The following is a 23824-nucleotide window of genomic DNA, read 5'->3' as shown; positions in this document are numbered from 1 at the left end:
ATTTATGCAAGTAGGTACTATTTTTTGTGGCTGTTTAAAAACTGAAATTTATTAAATTGTAACTTGACTTTTGACTCCGAAATATCTGATAACTGTACCAGGATGTCTTTGTGCTACTAATGTCACGTTGACATCCCATACATTTGCCAGAGAAATCATAGCGAAAAGAAAACGTTCCAGCCTGGCACGTGATACAGTTTCTTCGAGTGCACTTAGGTAATTTGTAAACATAAGTAATTATTGAACATGAAACTACCGTGAGACTCACTAATATTAAATATAATGACCCGGATAACTCACGTCTTAAATCGAGTTTAGCTCGACATGTTTCGGGCTAATCCGTAGCCCTTCGTCTTCGGAGCAACGCGACTCAGCGGCTACGGAAGGGCTACGGATTAGCCCGAAACATGTCGAGCTAAACTCGATGTAAGACGTGAGTTATCCGGGTCATTATATTTAATATAAGTAATTATGTTTACAAATTCAGGCGATAAATTGTGAAAAATCCATTTTTTTACACAAACCTTGCTTCTCCGTTGTCCACTTCGACAACCGTCACACACCTACGTTTGTGCGAACGTACGCTAACGTGCAAAACCAGCCCTCATCTTCTTCCATATAAAACAATACAAGCGTTGCCTATTTACCGAAAAGTTCAAAGCTAAAACGCAAAAAACTTGTGTTTGCCCGGGTTCGAACCCACTCTTTCTTTCGAGGTCTGTGGTTAGTTCAAACTACTAGAGCAATCACCCTTATCACTCATATTAAGTTTGAGCATTATGCATAGGTATGCATAATGCTCAAACTTAATATGAGTGATTTAGGGTGATTGCTCTAGTACTTACGTAGGTACGTAAAGTCAGTTGTGTTAGTTATATTAGTAAGTACCTATTAGTATTGTTTTGTTGTTGGTGTCAATTAATATCTATATAGGTAAGTATAATCAATAAAAAAAGGTCAATAGATAAATGTACCTACAACAGTATAAGTAATAATAGCACAGAATAAGTAATAATAGTAAATGTAGTGACGAGTGAAATTTGTACCTACTTAGGTACAGTAGGTCGTATGTCGCTTATAATTACAGCAGCAGAGAACTTGATCGAAAATGACAGTCGAGATATCAGTACGTTCCAAATAGGTATATTCAGTAAACAGAAACCACAAGTTAATGATAAATTATGTCATCGCTCAATGTAGACGATTGAGGAAAATGACCGCAAACAATTCTTTGCTTTATTCATTCATGTGTTCCTCACGTAATTATCCCACTGATGTGTGTTATATTGTAATATGGGAGCTTGTTCAGCTTTGAAGGACACCTAACCTTTAATTTAGAAATAATTTCCGTCAATTACGTTTCGAATGATAGCATATTGTTGCACAATGTTTTTTTTTTTCATTACATCACGACAATAGTAACTAGCGCCATCTAGCGTTGACTGGCAGAACACAATAACATTGTAGTTTTGTAAGTTGTCACTTAGTTTGGCTATTCATTAACAGATGGCGTTGTAAAATAAATTAGCTGGGTCTTTCTTTTTTTCACTAAGATGATATACTCAATATAATTAATACATATTTATCTTTAATAATCGTCAATAAATTACTTTGAAGCGTGACTAAACATGAAAAGTCTGTAATTCGTCTAGAAAATAGCTTACCTGCTTGTTATCAGATCATTATAAGCCGTACATAACCGAAACCCGTCAAATTATGACGTAATGCTCCTATATACGTAGCTTTTCAACTTAGTCGGATAATGTACTTGATACTAGTTCGTCCTGCTTGCGTAGATAGCGCTGTCTCGCTCTAGTTGTCAGTATGACGTGTTCATAGTTCTTCGATCGGAAGTCAGTTGCAAAACGATTTCGCTATCATACAGTATTGTGGTTAGTATTGTGGGAACTTACCAAAGGTTAAATTATTGTGAAAATAATAATTTTACGTAAACTTCGTGTACTTTAAGAGCGTTCTAGACTATTGGAAGTGTAAACCGGCAAGAGAGAAGAGTGGATTTCAGTGTTTACCCTGTGTTTGAGTGTTTCTGCGGGTCACAGCAAAACGGTGATTCTAGCTGGTTTTTTGCAACGAACTGTATCTGTTTTTGTTGGTTTGGACGAATATTGAAGGTAACGGAGCGGTTACCAAGTGCTTGATACTTAGTAGTCTCTTTGCGAGGGTAATACGAATTTAGTTAGTTTAACCTAAATTCGTGGCCGTACGTATATGCGAATTAGCAAGTGCCTTAGTCACCTTTGTTTTTTTTAATAAGCAGGAGAACGTATGATTCCTTCTTCGCGATGTAGGTTAGAAAAACGAAAATGGGTTATTTTTCATTACCATACTTTCCATAACCATAATACATTTTAAACAAAGCTATGTTTTTTTATCTAATCAGGTTCTTATCAGAATCTGGTATTGACATAAGAGCGTAATTGGTGTTTTCTTGTGGTGAAGTGAAGATTCTGACATTAAAAACAATTTTAATAACAGTGATATCTGGTTCCGAACCACCTTCAGAAGGAAGTTTTACAAGATAAAGAACCCACCCACTTCAAACTTTGTTTTTTTTGTTTTTTTTTTTTGCTAAGCATCTCTTAAAATAACACCATACATTATTAGAACAGGTTTTAGTTATAAACTTAATTTAAACATTCATACTTACAATACTATTTAAATTAAGGAAACTCATATGTACTTGTGCCATTTCCTCATGAACTGAAGTGGTATTATTTGCTTCTTTTTTTTTTATTCAACTGGATGGAAAGCAAGCAAGTGGGTCTCCTGATGGTAAGAGATCACCACTGCCCATAAACCTAAGCCTGTTTTCATATATTCTTAATATTTAGTATCTTACTTATAGTTACTGGCATGCTATATCTGAGAATAGTATAGTAAAGAGCCAATTTTTCCTAAAGTACCTACATATACCTAATATTAAATTTTAACAGTTTTAAATCAATAGAAATTGATACAGTCAATGGGATACATCAGTTTAATCATATTTTATTATGTTTATTAAGGTACTCTACTGATATTATAAATGCAAAAGTAACTCTGTATGACTGTGTCTTTAACCCCTTCACGCCTAAAACTCTGAACTGATTTGGATGTATTTTGGTATAAATACGGTTTGAAATCCGGCGAGGGAAATAAGATGATTTTTATAGTGAAATATTGCATAGTAGCCTCGGGATATATAGCAATAACTGAATTCTTTGCATTGGGGCTACTTCGAAATTCGAAAATCAAAGTTTGTGTTATTCCGTACCTCTGACACTTATATTATTTAATACGAGAGTAAGAGGGAAGGTACTTAAACGGGCGTACGTGTACTATTACTTATGCTGTGACGGGTGGAGCGATTTGGATGTGGTTTTTAGCAATGAGATATTGAAATTTGAAGTGGCAAAGTCGGGGTTTTCCAACTTTTCGATGGTTAGGTTAGGTTAGGTGTTTGTTATCTCAGAATTCCCTCTTTTATGAACTGTTTTGGAAAATTGTGTTTGTTTGGGAGAGTATATTGCCCATTGTATTTAAATTTGAAGACAAGTGGTATAGGTATTTTCTTTAGGTTGAGTTCTTTGAAATTTGCTTTTTATTAATAATTGGATAGGGTGCTGTTAATGTATGCCTAAATAATTACATGAGTGTGCAAATGTGAGGTTGTACATTCTGGGTTGTCCATTACAGAATGTACGTACCATCAGCCAAATATGTGGTCTACCCTAAAGTTGATTATCGTTTGCATGTCACAAAACATTAATGTTGATAAACGTCTCTGTCAACTTGAGAGTTTGACTTTAGCAAAATATTCATTTAATAGCAACTTATTTAAAAATTTATAGACCATTTATTGGCTGTTTATACAAGAACTGCACTGAATTTATATGGGGACAAAACAGAGACATTGCAGTACTATATTTTTCTCGAAGCTTCAACAGGTATTTTCAACCTTCTTTAATTTGCTGCTGGACAGAATAATATGTTAGGAATTTACTGAACTCTCTGTTTGGCAAAAGTAATTAAAACTTAATCAGTATGTGTATTGTCAGAACAGAACAATCACGACTATGTAACTAGAATAGAAGCAGTCGCTCCTGCCAACAAATGGAGACTGTAATAATAACTCTCTGTTACCACTGGTTATCTTAAGAATAACTACAGTCAGAACCGTTTATAACAAGTTTATAAGGAGTAATAATTGACCGTAACTGCAATTGGAAGACTCATTTAGATCATATCTGTTCCAAAGTCAACAGTTTTGTATATGCCCTTAGAAAAATAAGGCAAACAGTATCTGTACCGGCTGCCTCACCTGCATATCACGGTTAAATCAATTCCTTATTGCGTTATGGTATAGTTCTATGGGGGAACTGTGTGGATATGGAGAAATTGTTTTTGGTTCAGAAGCTTTGTATCAGAGCAATATTCAACCTAAGATCAATAGAATCATGTCGCCCATAAAACATTCCAATGTCCTGTCCACGTAATATGCATGCCGACCACACGAGCGTTTGACATTGACACAAAAGCTACACATCTCTTTGATCATGAATGAGTATGATTGATTGCAAACAATGAGAATGCTGCCATCTGGCATTTCATTTTCTTGGCCTGGTACCGGGTCGTGACCCACTATTTAGGAAGAAATCCTTTTCTTTCATTTTCTTGGCCTGGTATCGTGACACTATTTAGGAAGAAATCCTTTCTTTTCATTTTCTTGGCCTGGTACCGAGTCGTAGAAATCCTTTTCTTTTCATTTTCTTGGCCTGGTACCGAGTCGTGACCCACTATTTAGGAAGAAATCCTTTTCTTTTCATTTTCTTGGCCTGGTACCGGGTCGTGACCCACTATTTAGGAAGAAATCCTTTTCTTTTCATTTTCTTGGCCTGGTACCGAGTCGTAGAAATCCTTTTCTTTTCATTTTCTTGGCCTGGTACCGGGTCGTGACCCACTATTTAGGAAGAAATCCTTTTCTTTTCATTTTCTTGGCCTGGTACCGGGTCGTGACCCACTATTTAGGAAGAAATCCTTTTCTTTTCATTTTCTTGGCCTGGTACCGGGTCGTGACCCACTATTTAGGAAGAAATCCTTTTCTTTTCATTTTCTTGGCCTGGTACCGGGTTGTGACCCACTATTTAGGAAGAAATCGTTTTCGCCGGAGATGTTTTCCTCAAATGATTAATTTCCCAACTGTTTCATGTAGGTAGACAAACGATTTTTTTCTGAACTTAAACTATTCAGGATATATTTTAGGACTATTTTGTAGAACCCTATAGGTTAGGCAAGGTCAGTTTTATAACATTCCTGATGTACTTACAGCTAAAAAAAAATACGTTCGACCTAATGACAGTTGGGAAAATGAATAATTTGGAAAAAATATTTTTGGTGAAAAATTAAAGACCCATTTGAGAAACGCTACCATATATGGTAGGGTATCATTATAATGGAAACAATGATAAATATAGCAACTAAGAAAAGATTGTTTTTACGTGCTAAAAATCGCGAAAACATTGCTTAGTTTTCTTATCTGTTGGACTATGGTCAACATGACCTTTTGATTAGACCTTATCTTTAGATGTTTCTTTATTTCGATGTTGCAAAATACCTATTATTTTCCCTTGTTCCCTGTACATAACCATTATATAACCAGCACTGGTTGGGGCCAAATTTTTTCCTAACTTGATTAGGTCCTTGCAATTCGCCGGCCGCTATCATAGCGCACTCGCTTCGCTCGTTTTACGTAGGTACCAACTTTTTCGAACTTGATAGTAAAAGTGACCAATTTTACAGAAATTTCTTCTTTTCGAAGTAGGAACTATTTAAAATAAAGAAAGAAGACATTTATTTACATTCACAAAGACACGCAAATACAACAAAATCAAAACAATAAACAGCGAACACAAATAAAACAAAAAAGAAATACAAAAATGAAAAAATGCATGATTTTGTGTGCCTCCGCAAAAGTGAAACGGCTGCTGAGCTGACTCAGCATAATGCTGAGGCGTTAGACGCCTGCAGCGCTGATATCTGGACCCTTCCAAAGCTGGTTACCCAAGAGGGTTATGAACGAGGAACAAGGGCTTTTTTTACCCATAAAAATGACAAAGTACTTTATAAAATGTCTTACCTACCTTACCCACGTGACATCCTTTTTATCCGTTGTACGTTTATTTTTATTAACTTTGATTTTATGGCTTTGCATCACTATAGGATCTAAAATCAATGTTAAATATTTAACATTGATTTTAATTTTAGTATGTTAATTTAATTATCATATTACCTTATTTTACATAAACCCATTTGATTTTTTCCTGTTGATGTTTTCAAATTCCGTTTGTAGGGTTCCGGAGCCAAAACGGCAAAAACGGAACCCTTATAGTTTCGTCAAGTCTGTCTGTCTGTCCGTCCGTCATATGTCACAGGCATTTTACTCGAAAACTACAAGATGTATATCAATGAAATTTGGAGTACAGATGTCTTGTCAAAGCCGCTATTTAGTTTTGTAGTTAAATTACAAACTCAAATTCAAATTATGCACTCCATACACGTAACAGAAATTGAAAAAAAAATTTAAAACTTTTTTAACTCGCTTCAACGTGTGGCACTTAGTTCGACAGCTCTTTTGAAAAGATAGTAAGGTTTCTCAAAAACTTTTTTGATTAGTGAAGATTTCCGGAAATAATCGCTCCCAAAGTAGCAAAACTTGTGCCCCCCCTCCCCTCTATCTTGTAAACCGTTTGTCAAAAAAATATGCAAAAAATATGGAAAGGTAACGCTTAATAAATATTTTCAACGAAAATTGGTGTCAACATGATCGGATATACCGTTTTTGAGTTATTGCCGAAAAACTCCGCTTGTCAACAAAATGACGCAAGTGCCGTGAAGATACGCTCTTTTTCTGGTAATAGATTTTAAGACTAGTAAGTGTTACTTTTCCATATTGTAATTGCTAACGCACACGAAATATTATCTTGTTTTTTTTTCGTAATGGCTACGGAACCCTATCTTGGGTGTGTCCGACACGCTCTTGGCCGGTTTTTTTTCCTTTTACGCTTCCGTGGCAAATATGTAAGCCGCCTGACCCAAAGAAACTACTTACTGTCTTTTTTAACCCTCGACGCAAAAAGGGGTGTTCGAAGTTTGACCGCTATGTGTGTCTGTGTGTGTCTGTCTGTGGCACCGTAGCTCTTAAAATGGGTGAACCCAATTCTCATTATATCGGGTCTAGCTTAGTATCTCGGACAGTACAAAAACATATACGAGTAAGTGTCATATAGCCTGCTTTAAAATGTACATGATTGGTTAGGGAAACTTAGAAATGTGGTCAGGGAGGATTTTTTTTAGGATTTGTAGTGGACACCCTGGTAATGCGGCAAGTCTATTGTTTTGTAACGGTCATTGTCCATTACTTGATTGCTGGTTCGTGTATAGAAATGGCGTCGTTAGTCGGCCGTGGATGTATTTTTAGATAAGTAAAACACAGATACCTTCTGATTGTATAACGTTAACAAAGGTACACTTCGGAAGTCCTTCAGGGCTGCTACGAATCTCCTCGAAGTTCGTGTCGTGCGGTCCCTCTGTCACTTATACTATTTAATACGAGAGCGAGCGGGACGGTACGATACGAACTTCGAGTTTCGTAGTAGCCCTGCTGGAATATTTTTGTTTCTGAAATGATGCCTTGTCTGTGTTATTGTGTCATCCCTGAAATTTTCTCATTAAATTCAAATTCAAAATTGTTTATTGCATGTCACATTACAGGCGTGGGATGGTAAATTACAAACTAGGTATGCCATGTGACGCCCTGATGGGGCACGGCAATACAAGTAAACGAGGGTGCTTATTCTAATTGAAATGTATTTAACATGCTTGGAAAAAACAAACAAACAGGTAGGTATAATGAGGGCTATCGCGTATGAATTCGCCGCTAGAGGCGCTAGTGTAGCGTGAGGTCTCCGAAATGTCAAATCTCATAGTTTTTGGGTGAGCTACGCGGGTTTATTTATAATTAGAATAATTTTGTGAATATTTTGCATTATCTGAAATTAATTATGGCAATTATGCGTTACGGGGCAATGTATGTATGTTTTTTGAGACAGTTTTGTCTTTCTGAAACTTTTGTCCTCCCTTTTTTTCCGAACAAAACGGGACTGTGTCACACTGTGGTTGCTCGATATTTTTAAGTTACGGTTTTAAGGTGTATTAAATATGATTTTAATCTAAACTTTGTTTTCCCGCCCGTAATAACAGACTTTGAAAGCCATACTTAAAAACCTCACGCAACAGTGCGCCATCTAGTGAGACAAAAAACGATAGCCCTCATTGCACACTCATGAGCCACATTATAATTTATGGCTAATTTTCGCCGTCAAAGAACTCATCCAGGCTTTTGAAACATTTATTGATTAGGATTTTTTTTTGTGAGTATTTTATGTGTATACCAGATACATAATCGTATGGGTGTAGTTAATTTACGACTTGTTAATGCACGGCCTGATAATCCGTGCTTATGTACTAGCACGAGTGTAGTTAATGTACGACTTGTTAATGTACGCTCAAATAATGCACGGCCTGATAATCCGATATTTGTTTTTCGTGTACACCGAATATTAATAAATTTAGTAGAAAATAACAATTTGGTCCTGGCGCTTCGTCGGCCGCTGCCGCGGCACGCTCGCTACGCTCGCTCGGCTCGCGCATTGCGGTCACAATTGAACCTAACACAACCAAACACAAATCTATGGTCATTCGAATCGATTGGATTCAGATTATCACGTCGTTCAATCACTAGTCACTACGTACAATACAGCGCGCGCAATATTTTGTACGCCCTGATAATGCGCGACCATGATATTGTACAGACGGCATGATAATCGGAAGCAATAATGCTTCGGATTATCACGTCGTACATTATTGCGCGTACATTCCGAGTTGTACATTATTGTTTCCCAATCGTATTATGGTTTTGTGAACGCTGTTTCCACTAGAGATGTACTGAGCGAGGCGAGGTAAATGAAGCGGTTCTATTGGTTCATGAATAACACATTCCTCGCACGCAATACATCCTCGCACATCTTTGGTGGAAACGCAGGCTAAATGCTTAGGTTGGTAAAGTCAAAAGAAACCACAAATTTTCCCGCCAAGCCGTAACTTTTTAATAATCAAGGCGCAGATAAATCTCATTCAGCCAGAATAGAACGACCTTGTCGAGAGTTCGACGTACTGTTGACCGAGACTTTGGTTTTAAAAATATTGGCATGTTTTTTAGAGTTCACAATGTATGGGGAGTTCTGGGAAAATAGGTGTTATGCCGATACTATTTTATTGCGTTTTGGTTTGTTTTGCTACTTCTGTTTTGTGTAACTAAAGTAAACGTTACCTCAGCATGTAAAAATGTAAAAAAAGATGAGATGCCGTATTTTTTAGGGCAGAGCAGATTTTTCCCTAGAACATACAACCAGCCAAGCGTGTAGACAAAATTAATACCCTAATTTAATAAATTGCACGAGTACTATTTCCTTAGCTTTTTCTTCAATCGTCTATGGTCTTGGCGTTAGAAGTACGTTCATAATATTCAGTCAATAAAATGTTTATTTTAAATTTTCATATATACTTGTAACTTACTTTGCTATCTTTCGTGGTTAAGTTTATTGCAATTAACCATTATATTTTCTTTTTAAAAATGACTTTCTGCAGAGTTTCTTGCGCCCCATTTTCTTGGCAATAATGGGCTTTCCGAAACCTTTGGTAGTATAAAAAAGTGACCCGTAAAAGCGCCCTTCGTAACGTATTTACAGAATAAACGTTTTGATTTTGAACTGTGAAAAGTATAGTTTTGCAAGATATTGTTAGTTCCGTTTTTTGCCATGTTCTTTAACGCATTCACTGCCACCGACGCATATATGCGTTTTCGGAAGTTCGCCCAGTGCCGCTGTCATAATTATTCATACATTCTTAACGCACATGTGCGTCGGTGATCGTGAGGAAACCTGCACTAACCTGCGAAGCAATTCAATGGTGCGTGTGAAGTTCCCAATCCGCACTGCGCGTGGGTACTATGGCCCAAGCCCTCTTGTTCTGAGAGGAGGCCTGTGCCCAGCAGTGGGACGTATATAGGCTGGGATGATGATGATGTGCGTCGGCGGCACCTGTGGAAGTCAGGCAGGTGGCAATGAATGCGTTAAGATCTTTGTCGCACTGTAGTTTCGGTCATTAATTTGCGATTGTCACTTGTTTGTTAGATAGAATGACGCAAGCGCATCTTCGATCGTTGACCCTATGATCAAATGTTTATAAGTATTGTTGGATTCGTTGTTCAGGTGCGAAAACTAACGAGTTCTCGCTATTAGCGACGCGGCGAGCGATTTTTCTGTCCATTGCGTGTCCGCCGAGTGACCATTATGTGGCAATCGGCTTAGTCGCGCAATGAAAAGATGGGTTTTCTAGTTTCTCAGCCTGTGAAACAACAGAGTAGTCTATTGGTATGGCTTTTGTCCATGATACTGCAATGCCCTGTTCCCAACAATACTAATACCATGTAACCTACACAAAGTAGCAAAATGGGATTTTGCGACTGGTATAATACTACATACGAAGATATTTTAGTTTTCACGCTCTCCTGCATAAATCCTCCTGCAAAAAAACATTTATTCACTAACACAGAAGACACACATATAGGAGTACAGCAAAATTTACACAAACCAAAAAAAAAAGACCGGCCAAGAGCATGTCGGACACGCCCAAGATAGGGTTCCGTAGCTATTACGAAAAAAATCAAGTAATATTATGTGCGTTATAACACAATTAAAACACTTACTACAGTCTTAAAATCTTTTACCAGAAAAAGAGCGTACCTTCACGGCACTTGCGTCCATTTGTTGAGAAGCGCAGTTTTTCGGCAATAACTCAAAAACGGTATATCCGATCATGTTGAAACCAATTTACGTTGAAAGTATTTATTAAGCGTTACCATGACATATTTGGTGGATAAACGGTAAACGGGAAACGGATAGGGGGGGGGGGGGGGGCGTTATAAAAAATAACCAACGCAAACGCAACTGAAAACACCACATTACGTTATTTATGCGGAGGGAGGGCGGGCGGGTTAAAATGCATGGAAAAAAAAAATTTCCAACTCAAACGTAGCTGTTTCGCACGACTTGGCCTCACTACTTGGCAGAGGAGCAAGACAGATATTCCATTTATTGTAAAGGTAACGATCTACATTAACCGTGAAGCCTCCAATCAGCAATGGGCCTGCGGGGGAACTACGGCCCAAGCGCTCCCATTTCAAGAGACCTGTGCCCAGCAGTGGGACGTATATAGGCTGAGATGATGATAAACCGTGAATCATTTAAAGCCGGGTGTTTTTGTTTATTGCTTCGCATCATCCTAAAACGATGTTGAGCCTGCGTAGGCGCAAAGGACATCATTGAGAGCATTGATCTTTGAAAGAGTTCGGCAACAACTGACGGATGACACACTCCTTTGTCTGTGGTCTTTGTCCTTGCATAGATTATAGACTAGTGACTACATACGACAAAGCATGTAAAATAGTGAAGTATATAGAGGTGAGACGTATTTACTGGAATAGGTTTTGGCTTGGACGCGTGAGTACGCGTTCCCGCCCGCGATTCTTTTAGCGTACGAGTATTTAGGAGTACGGCGGCTGACAACGTTCCGCCAACTTGAAAACAAGCTTTTATTGCTGACAGTCCTAAGCCTGTATGAAATATGAAGGGAAGATTTTAGTCGGTATTTAATATAAGTTAAAATTTAAAAAATATGAAGTGTGGAGACTGAACTGTGACGTGGAATTCAATTCGATTTTGTTCGGTAATATTCGTAAAACTACTAAAACTAGTACGTTGTATACGCAATCACGGGAGCGCATTTACGGGAATCTTTTTGTTTACGCAATGGGTCAATTGAGTTAAGTACTCGTAGATACTCGTGGACCTAGTCTTTGGATCTAGTCTTTTTGTGGACGCGTACTCGCAAGACTCGGTCCGCGTTTTGCCTAGTACGTCTCACCTCTAAGTATAAGGGGAAACAAGCCTCTTCACTTCATACTAACTATAATGTTATCCAATCAAACGGCTAGATAGACCTGTGAATCTTTTACTGAACCAGTAAGGTATTTAATTTTTTTCATTTCTACTATCATTAGATGGAGGTGGGAGAGATACCAAAAACTGGTCGGTTTTTAATGGAAAAATATCGACCCTTAATAATGAGGAAACCGGTGCAAGGATGACGATTAAATTATTCGGTGCGTAGGAACTGAAAATACTGAAATCTCGTTTTAAACTCATGGTCATTGGCCGATTTTCTGATTCCGAAACTGAGCCAACGATGTTTAAATTGTCAAGACGTGCATTCCATATTTAAAATTTAAATCTCCCGCCCAAAATTGGCTTGTGTCAAGGAACATTGGCGTGAAAGCACGTACAGAGACAATTATGCATTTTGTTTTTATTTTGAAAAAGAACAAAGGAATTGTGGCTCATACATAAATCTTTCGCCACATTTTTCGTGTCTAATTTTAGTAGAATTACCACCAGTAGTTGTGCTTTGGAAAGTCAAAACAAATTGAGATATGACAAAGCGATGTCTACGTACTTCAAAACTTCAAAAGACTTAAAAAAGAAAAGTGTATCAGAAATACGTACATACGATACTAATAATAATCTGTTGGTCTGCTTTCGCGTTTTTGTGAATCTGTGTTTAATAGGACCTTAGGCTGGTATATTAATTTCTTAGTCGACTACAACATACGCAATCTAGGTCCCCCAATTCCTAGAATTATATTTAATGCTGCTCCTAAGGTTATTTATAAAATGGCCTACTTAATATAACATTTAATTCAGGTTTATTCACGGACGTGGTGTCATGTCATGTCAACTCGTGTGTTAATTAAACTGTCCTAAACTTGGCTCACCTTTTGTCTATTATAATAAAATTATACTTCTGCGACAGTTTTAGTGTTGCTATTTCAATAAAAACGTTGTTTGCTGTGCAGCTGTGGCGAGGGGTGAGATTTTTGAGTAGGCAGCCCTGAACAAAAAAGACACCTGCCATAAATTAGCGAATTAAGAAACGTTCAGTTACTTAGAGAAGCGCGTGTAGGGAATGTCCTTCTGTCGGTCAATTAGGCATTTTTAAATGACCACTTATGCTTTTTATGACAGGTACAAACACGAACACACAAACTTTCAAGCTTTATTTCAACTTTCTTACCGTACTCTTGCGCTACCACACGTGTATGAGCGCTACATCTGTGCGACACATGTTTTTTCATGCAGAACCCGCCCTCCACCAATTTAAAAAATCGATAGAGCTAACGAATTACGAGTACTAACGCGCTTCGACCTTTATGAGTTCATTTTCAAAGCAAAACCGAGCAGACAACCATTTCCAAACAAAATCACTGACATGGAGTCCGTAATGTATGTTTAATGATGAAAACAATCTTTTTATAAGATTTCCATGGTTCCTTACTATATTTAGTCATACCTACCGATCTCAAACACTGAATCTTCCCTAAAAGGTATCGATTGCAGTTGCTTAGAATTGCACAAAGGCACAATATCGATTTTTAACTTAAATATTATGTGCGTAAGGTTCAAATTAAAATTCGCTAGTAACAGATGTTTTATAGTGCAAGTTGTCCTCTTTTATCAGTGTTACAAGGTTTGTGACCATCTAGAGTACTGGATTGAATTGACATTATGCTTATTAGGTTGGTAGCATTGTTGCCATGTTGCGCGCGCTTTTGCCAGTCTATGTTTTTTTATTTAAATTAGAAATAGCAGATATTTCTAATTTAAATAAAAAAAAACCATAGACAGGCAATCAAGAATGTAACAGCAATCCATCTGCGTGTCGAAGAGGTTTTAATCAAGTTATAATTTTATATTTCCTTACTTTCATCACCTTTAATGAACTTTTTAGACGATATTATAACAATATTTCTGATTGTTTTGCCGTACTGTTGCTTACCCATGTAAAAAACAATGTAGCTGCCAATCGCGTAGTAATTGAAACAAAATGGCGATTCCCGCCATAATTTACGTCAATGCGCGTTCGAGATGTTTTTCGACCGCGAGTTCAAGGTTGGATACATACAGCCTAGTGAAACGTTCAGAAATTCAATTCGTTTACGTAAGACTGGCCAGTTTTAAGTCGGGCCATTTACGTAAAAGGACTAAATCGAATCGATCCTATTCTGTTCCATGAATTTTACTTTTCAAACATGTTATTTTTATAGGGTTGTCTTTGTCTGAGTCCGTGCGGCCAAGATTTATGTATGTAATAGTTACAGTTTATGGTTTAAAAATTTGTCAATAGACTGTCACTAGGTCTGCTAAATTATAAATATATTAAAAGACGGTTACCGCTATCTCCAGCGACGCGAGCTGAGAGATTTAAGATCACGTAACTTTCATATGTGTAGGCTTCAGTCCCTTTGCTTTAAAAAAAAAGTTAAGCCAAGCAATTTATGAAACGTCAGATTACATGTTTATTGCATAGTTCTGGGTTAGTTTTGAATATATAATTCAACGTAGAAAGTGCGAATCCAGTGAAAGTGAGGTATTGTTAGAAAGCGGCTCGCGTTTTGGAGTTGGCGAAAATACTGAGTGCGCGGGCGCTGTTTTTCTTCGTTTATCGGATATAATAACCTTTTTAGAGTTCCGTGGCCACAAGGGCAAAAACGAAACCCTTCTAGTTTCGCCATTGTCTGTCTGTCTGTCCGTCCACGGCTTTGATCAGGGACTATCAATCCTAGAAAGCTATGCCGACAAAATTGTATAATAAAAAAATAAAAAATTTTTTTTTTATAGTAGCCCATACACGTAGTGGGGTGATTTTTTTTCTCATCCAATCTTGTAGTGTGGGGTATCGTTGGATAGGTCTTTTAAAATCATTAGGGGGTTGCTAAAACGATTTTTCGATCAGTGATTTGTTTGCAAATATTCAACTTTAAAGTGCAAATTTTCATTAAAATCGAACGTCCCCCTCTAAATTTTACTTTATTTAGGGTGGAGCAAGCTCAGCACGTTTTTGAATTTTTAGATTTCAATGATATTTTTAACCGACGAAAAAACAGGTTCTCATGTCGACGCGTAAGTATATATATTTTTTTGTGTTTGACCACGCGTAACTTTTTACAGAGTAGTCCGATTTTGATAATTCTTTTTTTTTTATTAGAAAGGATGGTCCCATATAAATTTGGAAAATAAATCGTACCCTAAGGGTGGGAAAAAATATTAAATAAAAACTTTTGATCAAAAAATTAAACCGCGAAAAACTAAAAAGCAAAAAATAATAAACCATTTTTTATTTAACCTTAATCTAGGTACCAGTTTGAAGTCGGTGCCTCAGCACGAGCCAGGAGGAGTAATAGAAGCCCATTGAACTTATATTAAATTATATTGTAACGGATAACTCACGTCTTAAACCGTGTGCGTGTTGCTCCTGAGAAGAAGGGCTACGAAATAGCCCGAAACATGTCGAGCTAAACTCTGTTTAAGACGTGACTTATCCGTTACAATATCATTTAATATGAGTGAGTCTCACGGTAGTTTCATGTCCCATTGAACTTGATACACATTTCTGGTAGCGGTGCCAACATTTAAAAAATCAGAACTAGCAATGAGGGTAAATATCGGTAGATGGCGGTAGTATCGTATCGTGAGGTCCGGTTAACGTTTCAGTCTTGCTTGCGATTGCCTCATTTACATAGATATATTATATTCAATCACAAGCGTGACCGTAATGACAAACGGACGTCACGCTCACGATACTACCGCCATCTAGCGATTATTCGCCTGTCGAAAATCCTCATTAGCGATCTTAAATTTTGCGTACATGCGTGATATAATTTATTATTTTTGGACGACCAAATGGCCTAGTGGTTAGAGAACCTGACTACGAAGCTTGAGGTCCCGGGTTCGATTCCCGTGTCGGGGCAGATATTTGTTATAAAAATACGAATGTTTGTTCTCGGGTCTTGGGTGTTTAATATGTATTTAAGTATGTATTTATCTATATAATTATATTTCTCCGTTGCTTAGTACCCACAACACAAGCTTTGCTAAGCTTACTTTGGGAATAGGTAAATTGGTGTGAATTGTCCCGTGATATTTATTTATTTATCCCATAAAACTGCCACTACCAGGGAAATTATTCAAAGCTACAAACAAGCTACTTACTTGTAAATAGTTGTAATATAATTTGTAGATATTCTTACCACATTACAATTCATCAAGAACAAAGGTAGCTAAGAATCTAAGTAAACAAGTAGTTTGGCGTCGCATGCGCAGCGCAATGAATCGCACGTGGTAAGAGCGAGATGGCATGTCCGCAAATTAATGTTTCTTTCGCACGCCACGATCCACGATCCACGTTACAAGTCGTACAGATTCATTGTACTTACATGATTCAATGTAGTTTCTCTGACAAGTGTCGTTTGGATTTAATTTTTTTAGTTCACGAATTACCTCTGTGTTTTGTTTTTTATTTGATTTGCCGATTTGTTTTTTCATATCAGACGTTATTTAATAGCTACAAGAAATTTCTTTAATATCACATAGTCTTGATGTGGAATCAGCATAATTTTTTCCAAAATTAGTTTAAAATAATAGGATTTCGGAAACAGGGTCCCACGCAACTGTTTTTTTTAGTAATACACACCCTGGTTAAAAACATTTCCGCTACATAAAAACAGCCAATAAAAATGATATGCAGTTCAATATTAAAAGGGTCCCCATTCAAATCAAAATACGCTTGTTTTCAGTCTTTTCTGCTTACTTTTATAATGGTTGTAATACATCAATATAGCCATATCAATAAAACAAAACATGTGGCTTTGCCACAGGACTGTCTACTGCGTTATCTTATCTCATTTAATACCGTTGAATCATTCATCTTATTCTAATTTCAAGTTTAAAACGTTCGAATTTCAAAGCAATGAGTGATGCCCTGATGCCGTTACTTTCAGCACGTGTCAGAGACAACGGAGTCACATTTTATTCATAAACTGGAAATCTGAATCATGATGTGTTCAGCCAGTCTAAAATTAAATTATTTTTAGTTTATTGATTCTGCTTCGATGAAGTAATTTTCAAATTCTCTTTTTTAGGGTTCCGGAGCCAAAATGGCAAAAACGGAACCCTTATAGTTTCGCCATGTCTGTCTGTCTCTGTCTGTCTGTCTGTCCGTCCGTCCGCGACTTTGCTCAGGGACTATCAATGATAGAAAGCTGTAATTTTGCACAAATATATATGTAAACTATGCCGACCAAATGGTAGAATAAAAAACAAAAAAAAAAATTTTTTTTAGACTCCTCCCGTAGACGTAGTGGAGGTGATTTTTTTTTCTCATCTAACCCTATAGTGTGGGGTATCGTTGGATAGGTCTTTTAAAACCATTAGGGGTTTGCTAAGACGATTTTTCGATTCAGTGATGCGAAATATTCAACTTTAAAGTGCAAATTTTCATTAAAATCGGGCGTCCCCCCTCCCCCTCTAAAATTTAAACCGGTAGGTGGAAAAAATTTTAAAAATCAGGATGGTAGTAAGTATATCAAACTTTCAAGGAAAACTATAACGGCTAAGTTTGCTTGAGAATTATTAGTAGTTTATGAGTAAATAGCAGCCTAAGGTATAAAATATACCTAAACTTGGAAGATTCCGTATAAAATACGAAATCCTTAGAAAAATATTACTTGACTTTTTCGTAATGGCTACGGAACCTTATTTTTGGGTGTGTCCGACACGCTCTTGGCCGGTTTTTTTAAATTATGAAACGCATTGCGTAATTGCGTTGGGAATCGTTCAGAACAAGAACTTTATAAAACAGTATTTTTTGTTATTGTCAAACTGGATTTATAAGGGTTTAATTTAGACAAAGAACTCTGAAAGGACGTGCTTCATACAACTTTACTTTGTTCCCGTACTTTCTATACTCGTTTGACCTATTTGTTATTTCTGAAGGTGCTATGGAATTTCTCGATACTTGAAAAAAAGTCTTTGAAAACAATTCTTTGTGTGCCTGTTTTTGAGTTATTTTAAACTTTCCGTAAGTCCACAGAAATAATTTATTACAAGAAAACGTGATCCTGAAATAAACACATCACAAACCTTAATATACAGCCGCTAAAAAAACAAAATGCTCTAAGTATATTATGTACTTTCCCGCTGATTTTCAAGAGTTAGTAGTTCTTAAACGCTTCTTTATTTGAATTTAATTAGCCAATCAATGCGTTTTATTGTTTCAAAACGCAAAACAGTTGACTGGTTCCACTTGAATTTGAATTTGGAACGGCGCCATTCTGGGTAACGGCCTTATGTCACTTCAATGACAATTTAAAAACATAATAACGTCAGATTAAAAGTGTTTTTCAGGGAAAGCTTCGGAAAAGTTTCTTCTTGTCATTTATACGAACCTTTTTACGAAATGATTTTTGATAAACATGTTGTCAAATGAATTGATATTACGCAGTTGGTATGGTACTGAAATAATAGTTGTTTAGCAGATAGATTGGGATGTGCTTGATATGTCGATATCAAGAAGTTAAATATGTTTTTTATCAATTGACAGATTGAAAGGTTTTTAAACGATTCTAAAGTTCAACTTCACTGGATGTCATTTTAAACATATTTAAATGTGTTTATATATAGTTACAAACTCTATACTTAAGTATTCATTGAATGTACGAGTAAATAGGTAGGTAGTCGGGTTATGAACTTAAGATGATTGTAATTTGTAATGAGTTCCAAAATTTTCGTGTATTTTTAAACACAGTACAGACTAATAAATACCTACGCCTTAAAAGATGCCTTAGGCAATAAAAAAAAATCGCAATGCACCATAGATATAGAGAAAAAGTAAAACAATACCTCGCATTCGTGTAAAAAGACCTTGAAACGAAGATGATTTACTTTTGTAGGAACTAAAATATTCTGCTATAGCTTGAAGCTGTTTTAATGAATCCGTTAGCTTTTACAATAAGAACTACCTGTTTTCTACTTATGAATATTACTATGTCACTGATCAAATGGATCCTTAAACCTTGTTACAATTACGTTAGCAACAGAGCGACCTAGCTACCCTGTGATCAAAACTTTATTAGGCTCGTTAAGTCGGTTTTGGCAACTGCAGCTAACCTTGAAAAGCATGCACTGTCTTCACTGAAAAATAAATTCGTGATGGTCAACGAACGCTCCGTACCGTACTCTGACGTTTATCCTAGGCACTCGAACCGCGCAGTTGCTGGCCGGCCGTGCGTGCGACCGTACGTCGCGTTTCTAAACGTAAACAAAGAGTATTGTTTCGCGTGAAAAAAAAACACTCGCAATTTTTTTTCTAATTGCGAACGCGCGGGAAATCTGACAGGTGGTGTTTCTAGAGATTGTTAGATGAAAGAGGGTTTTTTTTTGTGTCGACTTCGTTTTGCTTTGTTTAGTTAATCTGATGTTATTGTTTTTGTTTTGTTTTGATGATGGAATTATCTGTGATAATGATAACATGTAAAACTTGAAGTTTGAAATTAGCTATTTAATTATTATATTAGTGTGTTGTGTACAGGTCATTGAAATAAATACCCCTGTTGTTCGGTGCGTGTTTCGAAATTTTAAAATTCAAATAAGTTAAAATTAATTGTGACGCACATGGCAACAATCGATTGTGTTACAGATCATTGACTTAATCAAACATTAAAAGAGTAGGTTGCCGTTAATTTATGATCTTTTGTGAATTTAATATTTTCCCCCTATTTTTATTCTTTTTTTTTCGTTCAACAAAATATTTAAGTACAGAATGAATGATATTTTCATTTAGTGCATACTTACAGCCTTATTCATAAAAAAATCCTTAATTGAGGTTTGATCGGTCTGTTACTTAGCAGACTGATGAAGCTTGTTAGACGGTTGTCAAGAAGTATGATTCATAAACGCTTGCTAGCAGTCTGCTAGTTGTTGAGCTGCTGATAGACGGATTAGATGCGTTATGTTGGCAATCTTGACAAATCAAAGACAAAAAATGGCCTCATCGATAATTAAAAAAAAAAGTCAGCAGTGACAGCAAATTAGCAGGAAAAAAAAAGATGTTTGTTTTCCCGCCATTTCCGATCCGCATGTTTATGTTTAAGTGCAAAAAGCCGTAATTATGTTAATCATCCTAATTTTTTTTTTTCATATTTATTGTTAGTAAAGTAGTAAAGTAGCAGTATTAAATACCTAATTTAGAGTATTTTTAAATACAAATTCCTGAAAATAATTTTTTCTGTTTTTTTTTTATCTTTGCGTAACTTCACCCTTCACTAAAAATATCTTCGGTATGGTTTTTTGCTCTTGTCAAAGTCAGCTGTTCAAACTTGTGGCGGCCATTTTGTGACTTAGCAGGGAGATAAAGGAGGGTCTACGGTCCTCTAACTTTAGCAGAGCCTTGATCGACTGATTAGCGCTAACAGACGTTTATGAATCACGTTTTTTAGCATTGGGCCTTCAAGAAGCCTTCACGGAGGCTCTAAATTTTTATGAATAAGGCTGTTAGTCCTTTGAATTCATTAATTTCACTACTCGTTTTATGGTTGATAAAAACAGCTTATTAGGTATTTTTATTCAAGTGAATATTAAAAAAAAACTAATTTCGAGTTAAAACTAACTTTTTTAATTAAATGACATATTTGCAAATAACTAGGTATTATTATATAAAGCAATTCAACATAATATGATACATGTTGTTTATTAATTCATTATTCGTTAACATGAAAATCTCTACAATGTTTACTTGCCTACCTATTTACTCCCAATTTTCACTTATTAATTTCAATTTAAACTTACTTTACTATAATACCTATTTTTTATCTTGCAACCAAAAATTACTTTTAATTCTTTTGACAGCAAAGTACCCTATTCTTGACCTAAATTCGCTAGATGGCGTTAATTTCAAGTGTTTGATCATGACATAGTCTGTCACTTTAGCATTGGCTTAAAATTTCACTTATTCTAACACTTGTAAAATCAGATGCCACTAACGCCATCTATTGATATGTAGGTGTAAATTTAAACACTTTAAAGAACTTACACAGTGTACATTAGGTTTAGACTGATTCCAATTTCACTAACAGTGGGTTTATTTATCGTTTAGTATATCATTAGATTTATAGATATCCAAAAGGTGACTAAAGCAATATGTTAAAATTACAAATGACATTTTCTGTGGGAGACTGGTTGATGCCAGTGTAATGAGGTCCGTTTGAGAACTTTGACATTTGTGACACGTTTGGGATTGGTTTATAACTGTCAAACAGGCCTTATGATACTAACGCCATCTAGCAACATTCCAGTTGACAGAAAACCCTTAAGAATATAGACTAAAACAGAAACCGCATTATAATCTACGCGTAGAAATGAATCCGCATATGAGGTTTAGGGATTGTATCCGGATCCTGTTGAAATAGCGGAAAGGTTAATGAATTTCGTCCAAATCCCTTTTAAGAGTGAGTCGCATTTACAAATTAAAACAATTATCATTGAGAGCAGGTATTATTAGTCGCTTGAGTTACAGACGCGTACGCGTTTTCTGATTTAATCTTTATTCCAAGAAATAGCAATAAAATTGGAACGAAGATAGATGTAGATAGATTCGAATTTTAAATGGCATTTCGCAAAGCCAAATGAAATCTAACCGACTCTTCATGCTTTCGGAATGCCGGCCGAAACGACTGGAGTTGTAAAAACAGAATATGACCTACTTGTTCTTTTGTAAATAACCTTCTAAGGTCTTCCAATGACGTCAAATGTAAATTTAAATATAATTTATTCCCTCGCAAAGAGACTCAAGGTTCTTTTTGTCCAATCCAGGAATTCCCGAAAAACAGTTTCTGGCGTAGTCCCAGAACACACATAAACTTTTATAAGTGATTCAGTGATGTGCACCAAAACCGCAATAATGTCGGCAAAAGTGAACAGTGGCGACGTCAAGTGACAGGGACGCAAGATGTCTCCAGACAAACGCAAGAGGAGGAAAGAAGATAGAAAAAGAAGGACTTGCCCTTAGTTTAAAAGTTTATTTAAGTTACCATGATCTCACAGTATTTTTAGTGCTCAATATAATTAACAAAGACTGATTAATAAATACTTTCAAAACTATTCGATTCAAACTTCAAAAAATATAAATCATCATGATTGCGTTGAAGAAGTTGTACGGAGACGAGCTCTTAAGGCTAGCGCTGGTGCTGAGTCTGCTTAAAGTGGATCCGAACGACTACTTGGAAAGGGAGACGCAGCAGCTCATAGCTGGTCTCCATATCTCTAATGGCTCGGATTGGTCATCAGAACAGGAAGCTAGAACTTTAATACGACCGAGGTTTGTGCACCCAAAATCCCTGGACAACATCCTGATCAATTATGAAAGGGAGTTGTTCGAGGAACTGAACTCCTTGGGGCGATATGGAAGCTCCTTTACCGATAACAATGCCCGGATATGGAATAATCGTGGCCCTGTTTTGCATACGTATTTGGTTAATAATGTGGCGACGGACACAGTCGTGCCCGAGCTAGCCCCGCCGGCGGCCGACGACGGTGACGACGGCGTGTCGGCCGACGACAATGTCGCACAGGAAGTCAAGGTCGAGGAAGTAGAAGAGGTGAAAGAAGAACCCGAAGAACCCGAAGAACCTGAACCGACTCCTGATGTCGTGGTCACGCTGTCAACAGGCTTCCTTGAAAATCGAACGGAGAGCGACATCTTTGAAGAGATCGCTGCGCGTCGCGAGGCTAACGCTTTGGATGACGCTAGTCAAGGCGAAAGAGATATTTTTAATGAAATAGCCACCCACACATTTGATGTTAACGACTTTTTCCAAACTGACGAAATGCAGATCAAGAAAGAGCCAGAAGAAGAGGTCCTAGAAGTTCGAGTGAAGAAAGAACAGGAGGACGATCTATACAGCGATAATGCTATGGACGAATTCGTTCCGTATTTCACAGCAAAAGCGGAAAAAATCCAATTTGGAGAAACGAATTCTGTATTTGATCAAAACTTGGCCGATCTTCAAGACTATGGTGATATTTTCGAAGATGTAAAAGAAATAAGGAACTTGGATTGTCTGGATATGAAACAACAGCAGGATAATTTAGAACAGTATCTGATGGAGAATACACCTTTGGAATCTGAAGTGTTTCAACTGCCAATGTTTGATGATGATGAGTTGGTGCTTGATGTTAAGAGGGAGCGAGCTAGCACTAGCTTTACATCTACTAGTTCGAGTGGAGTCAGTGAGATGGATGCTGCTTCTTTCGGCGAACCTGATGTGAAGATAGAGCCTGATGAAGGCCATCACAGCGGCGACGAACTGACGCAAGAGGTAAGATTTAATTCTTACAATTCTAGAAATATATGCAAGTTACACTAATGCTTATGTTCTAGGTGCTTTAGGTGGCACACACATAAACATTCTGTATTCCCAAATGGGGTAGGCAGAGCACACGAAACGTTACCGCTTCGGGACCACTTTTAGCAATTTTAGGTTTAAAGTTTGACAAAAATGGTACAATAGTGACATTATTTTAATTTCTTGAATGTTAGTATGATTGTCTTCAGCTACTCACTTCATCCTAATTATTTTCTACAGGATGGTCGTATCGTTTAACTTCAAAGTGTATTTTGTTTGCGTCTATATTTTTTCCCGTTTGCTGTCGTATCGGACGACGACGAATTATAATTGTAAAATATGAACTTTTAACTTCTGACATGAATGCGATGCGTGCGTGGTTGAATAATTAACATTGTATGAACCACTTTTAGG

The 23824-nt window shown here is 36.8% G+C and overlaps 1 protein-coding gene across 1 annotated transcript; it reads left to right on the top strand.

The window, feature by feature from the left end:
* Positions 1 to 1859: 1859 nt before the first annotated feature.
* On the top strand, positions 1860 to 23454 carry LOC141444442 (uncharacterized). Its single transcript, XM_074109990.1, has 3 exons — positions 1860 to 2067; positions 21879 to 23383; positions 23446 to 23454. Exons 2-3 carry the CDS (start codon positions 22199 to 22201, stop codon positions 23452 to 23454), a joined length of 1194 nt encoding a protein of 397 aa, XP_073966091.1. The 5' UTR covers positions 1860 to 2067; positions 21879 to 22198.
* Positions 23455 to 23824: the final 370 nt, after the last annotated feature.

This window comes from Choristoneura fumiferana, chromosome 30 (assembly GCF_025370935.1).
Source record: "Choristoneura fumiferana chromosome 30, NRCan_CFum_1, whole genome shotgun sequence".
Classification (NCBI taxonomy): domain Eukaryota; kingdom Metazoa; phylum Arthropoda; class Insecta; order Lepidoptera; family Tortricidae; genus Choristoneura; species Choristoneura fumiferana.
This window is presented reverse-complemented; position numbering and strand designations above follow the sequence as displayed.

Coding starts and splice junctions, on each gene's coding strand:
- LOC141444442 (XM_074109990.1), top strand. CDS start 22,199: ATGATTGCGTTGAAGAAGTTGTACGGAGACGAGCTCTTAAGGCTAGCG.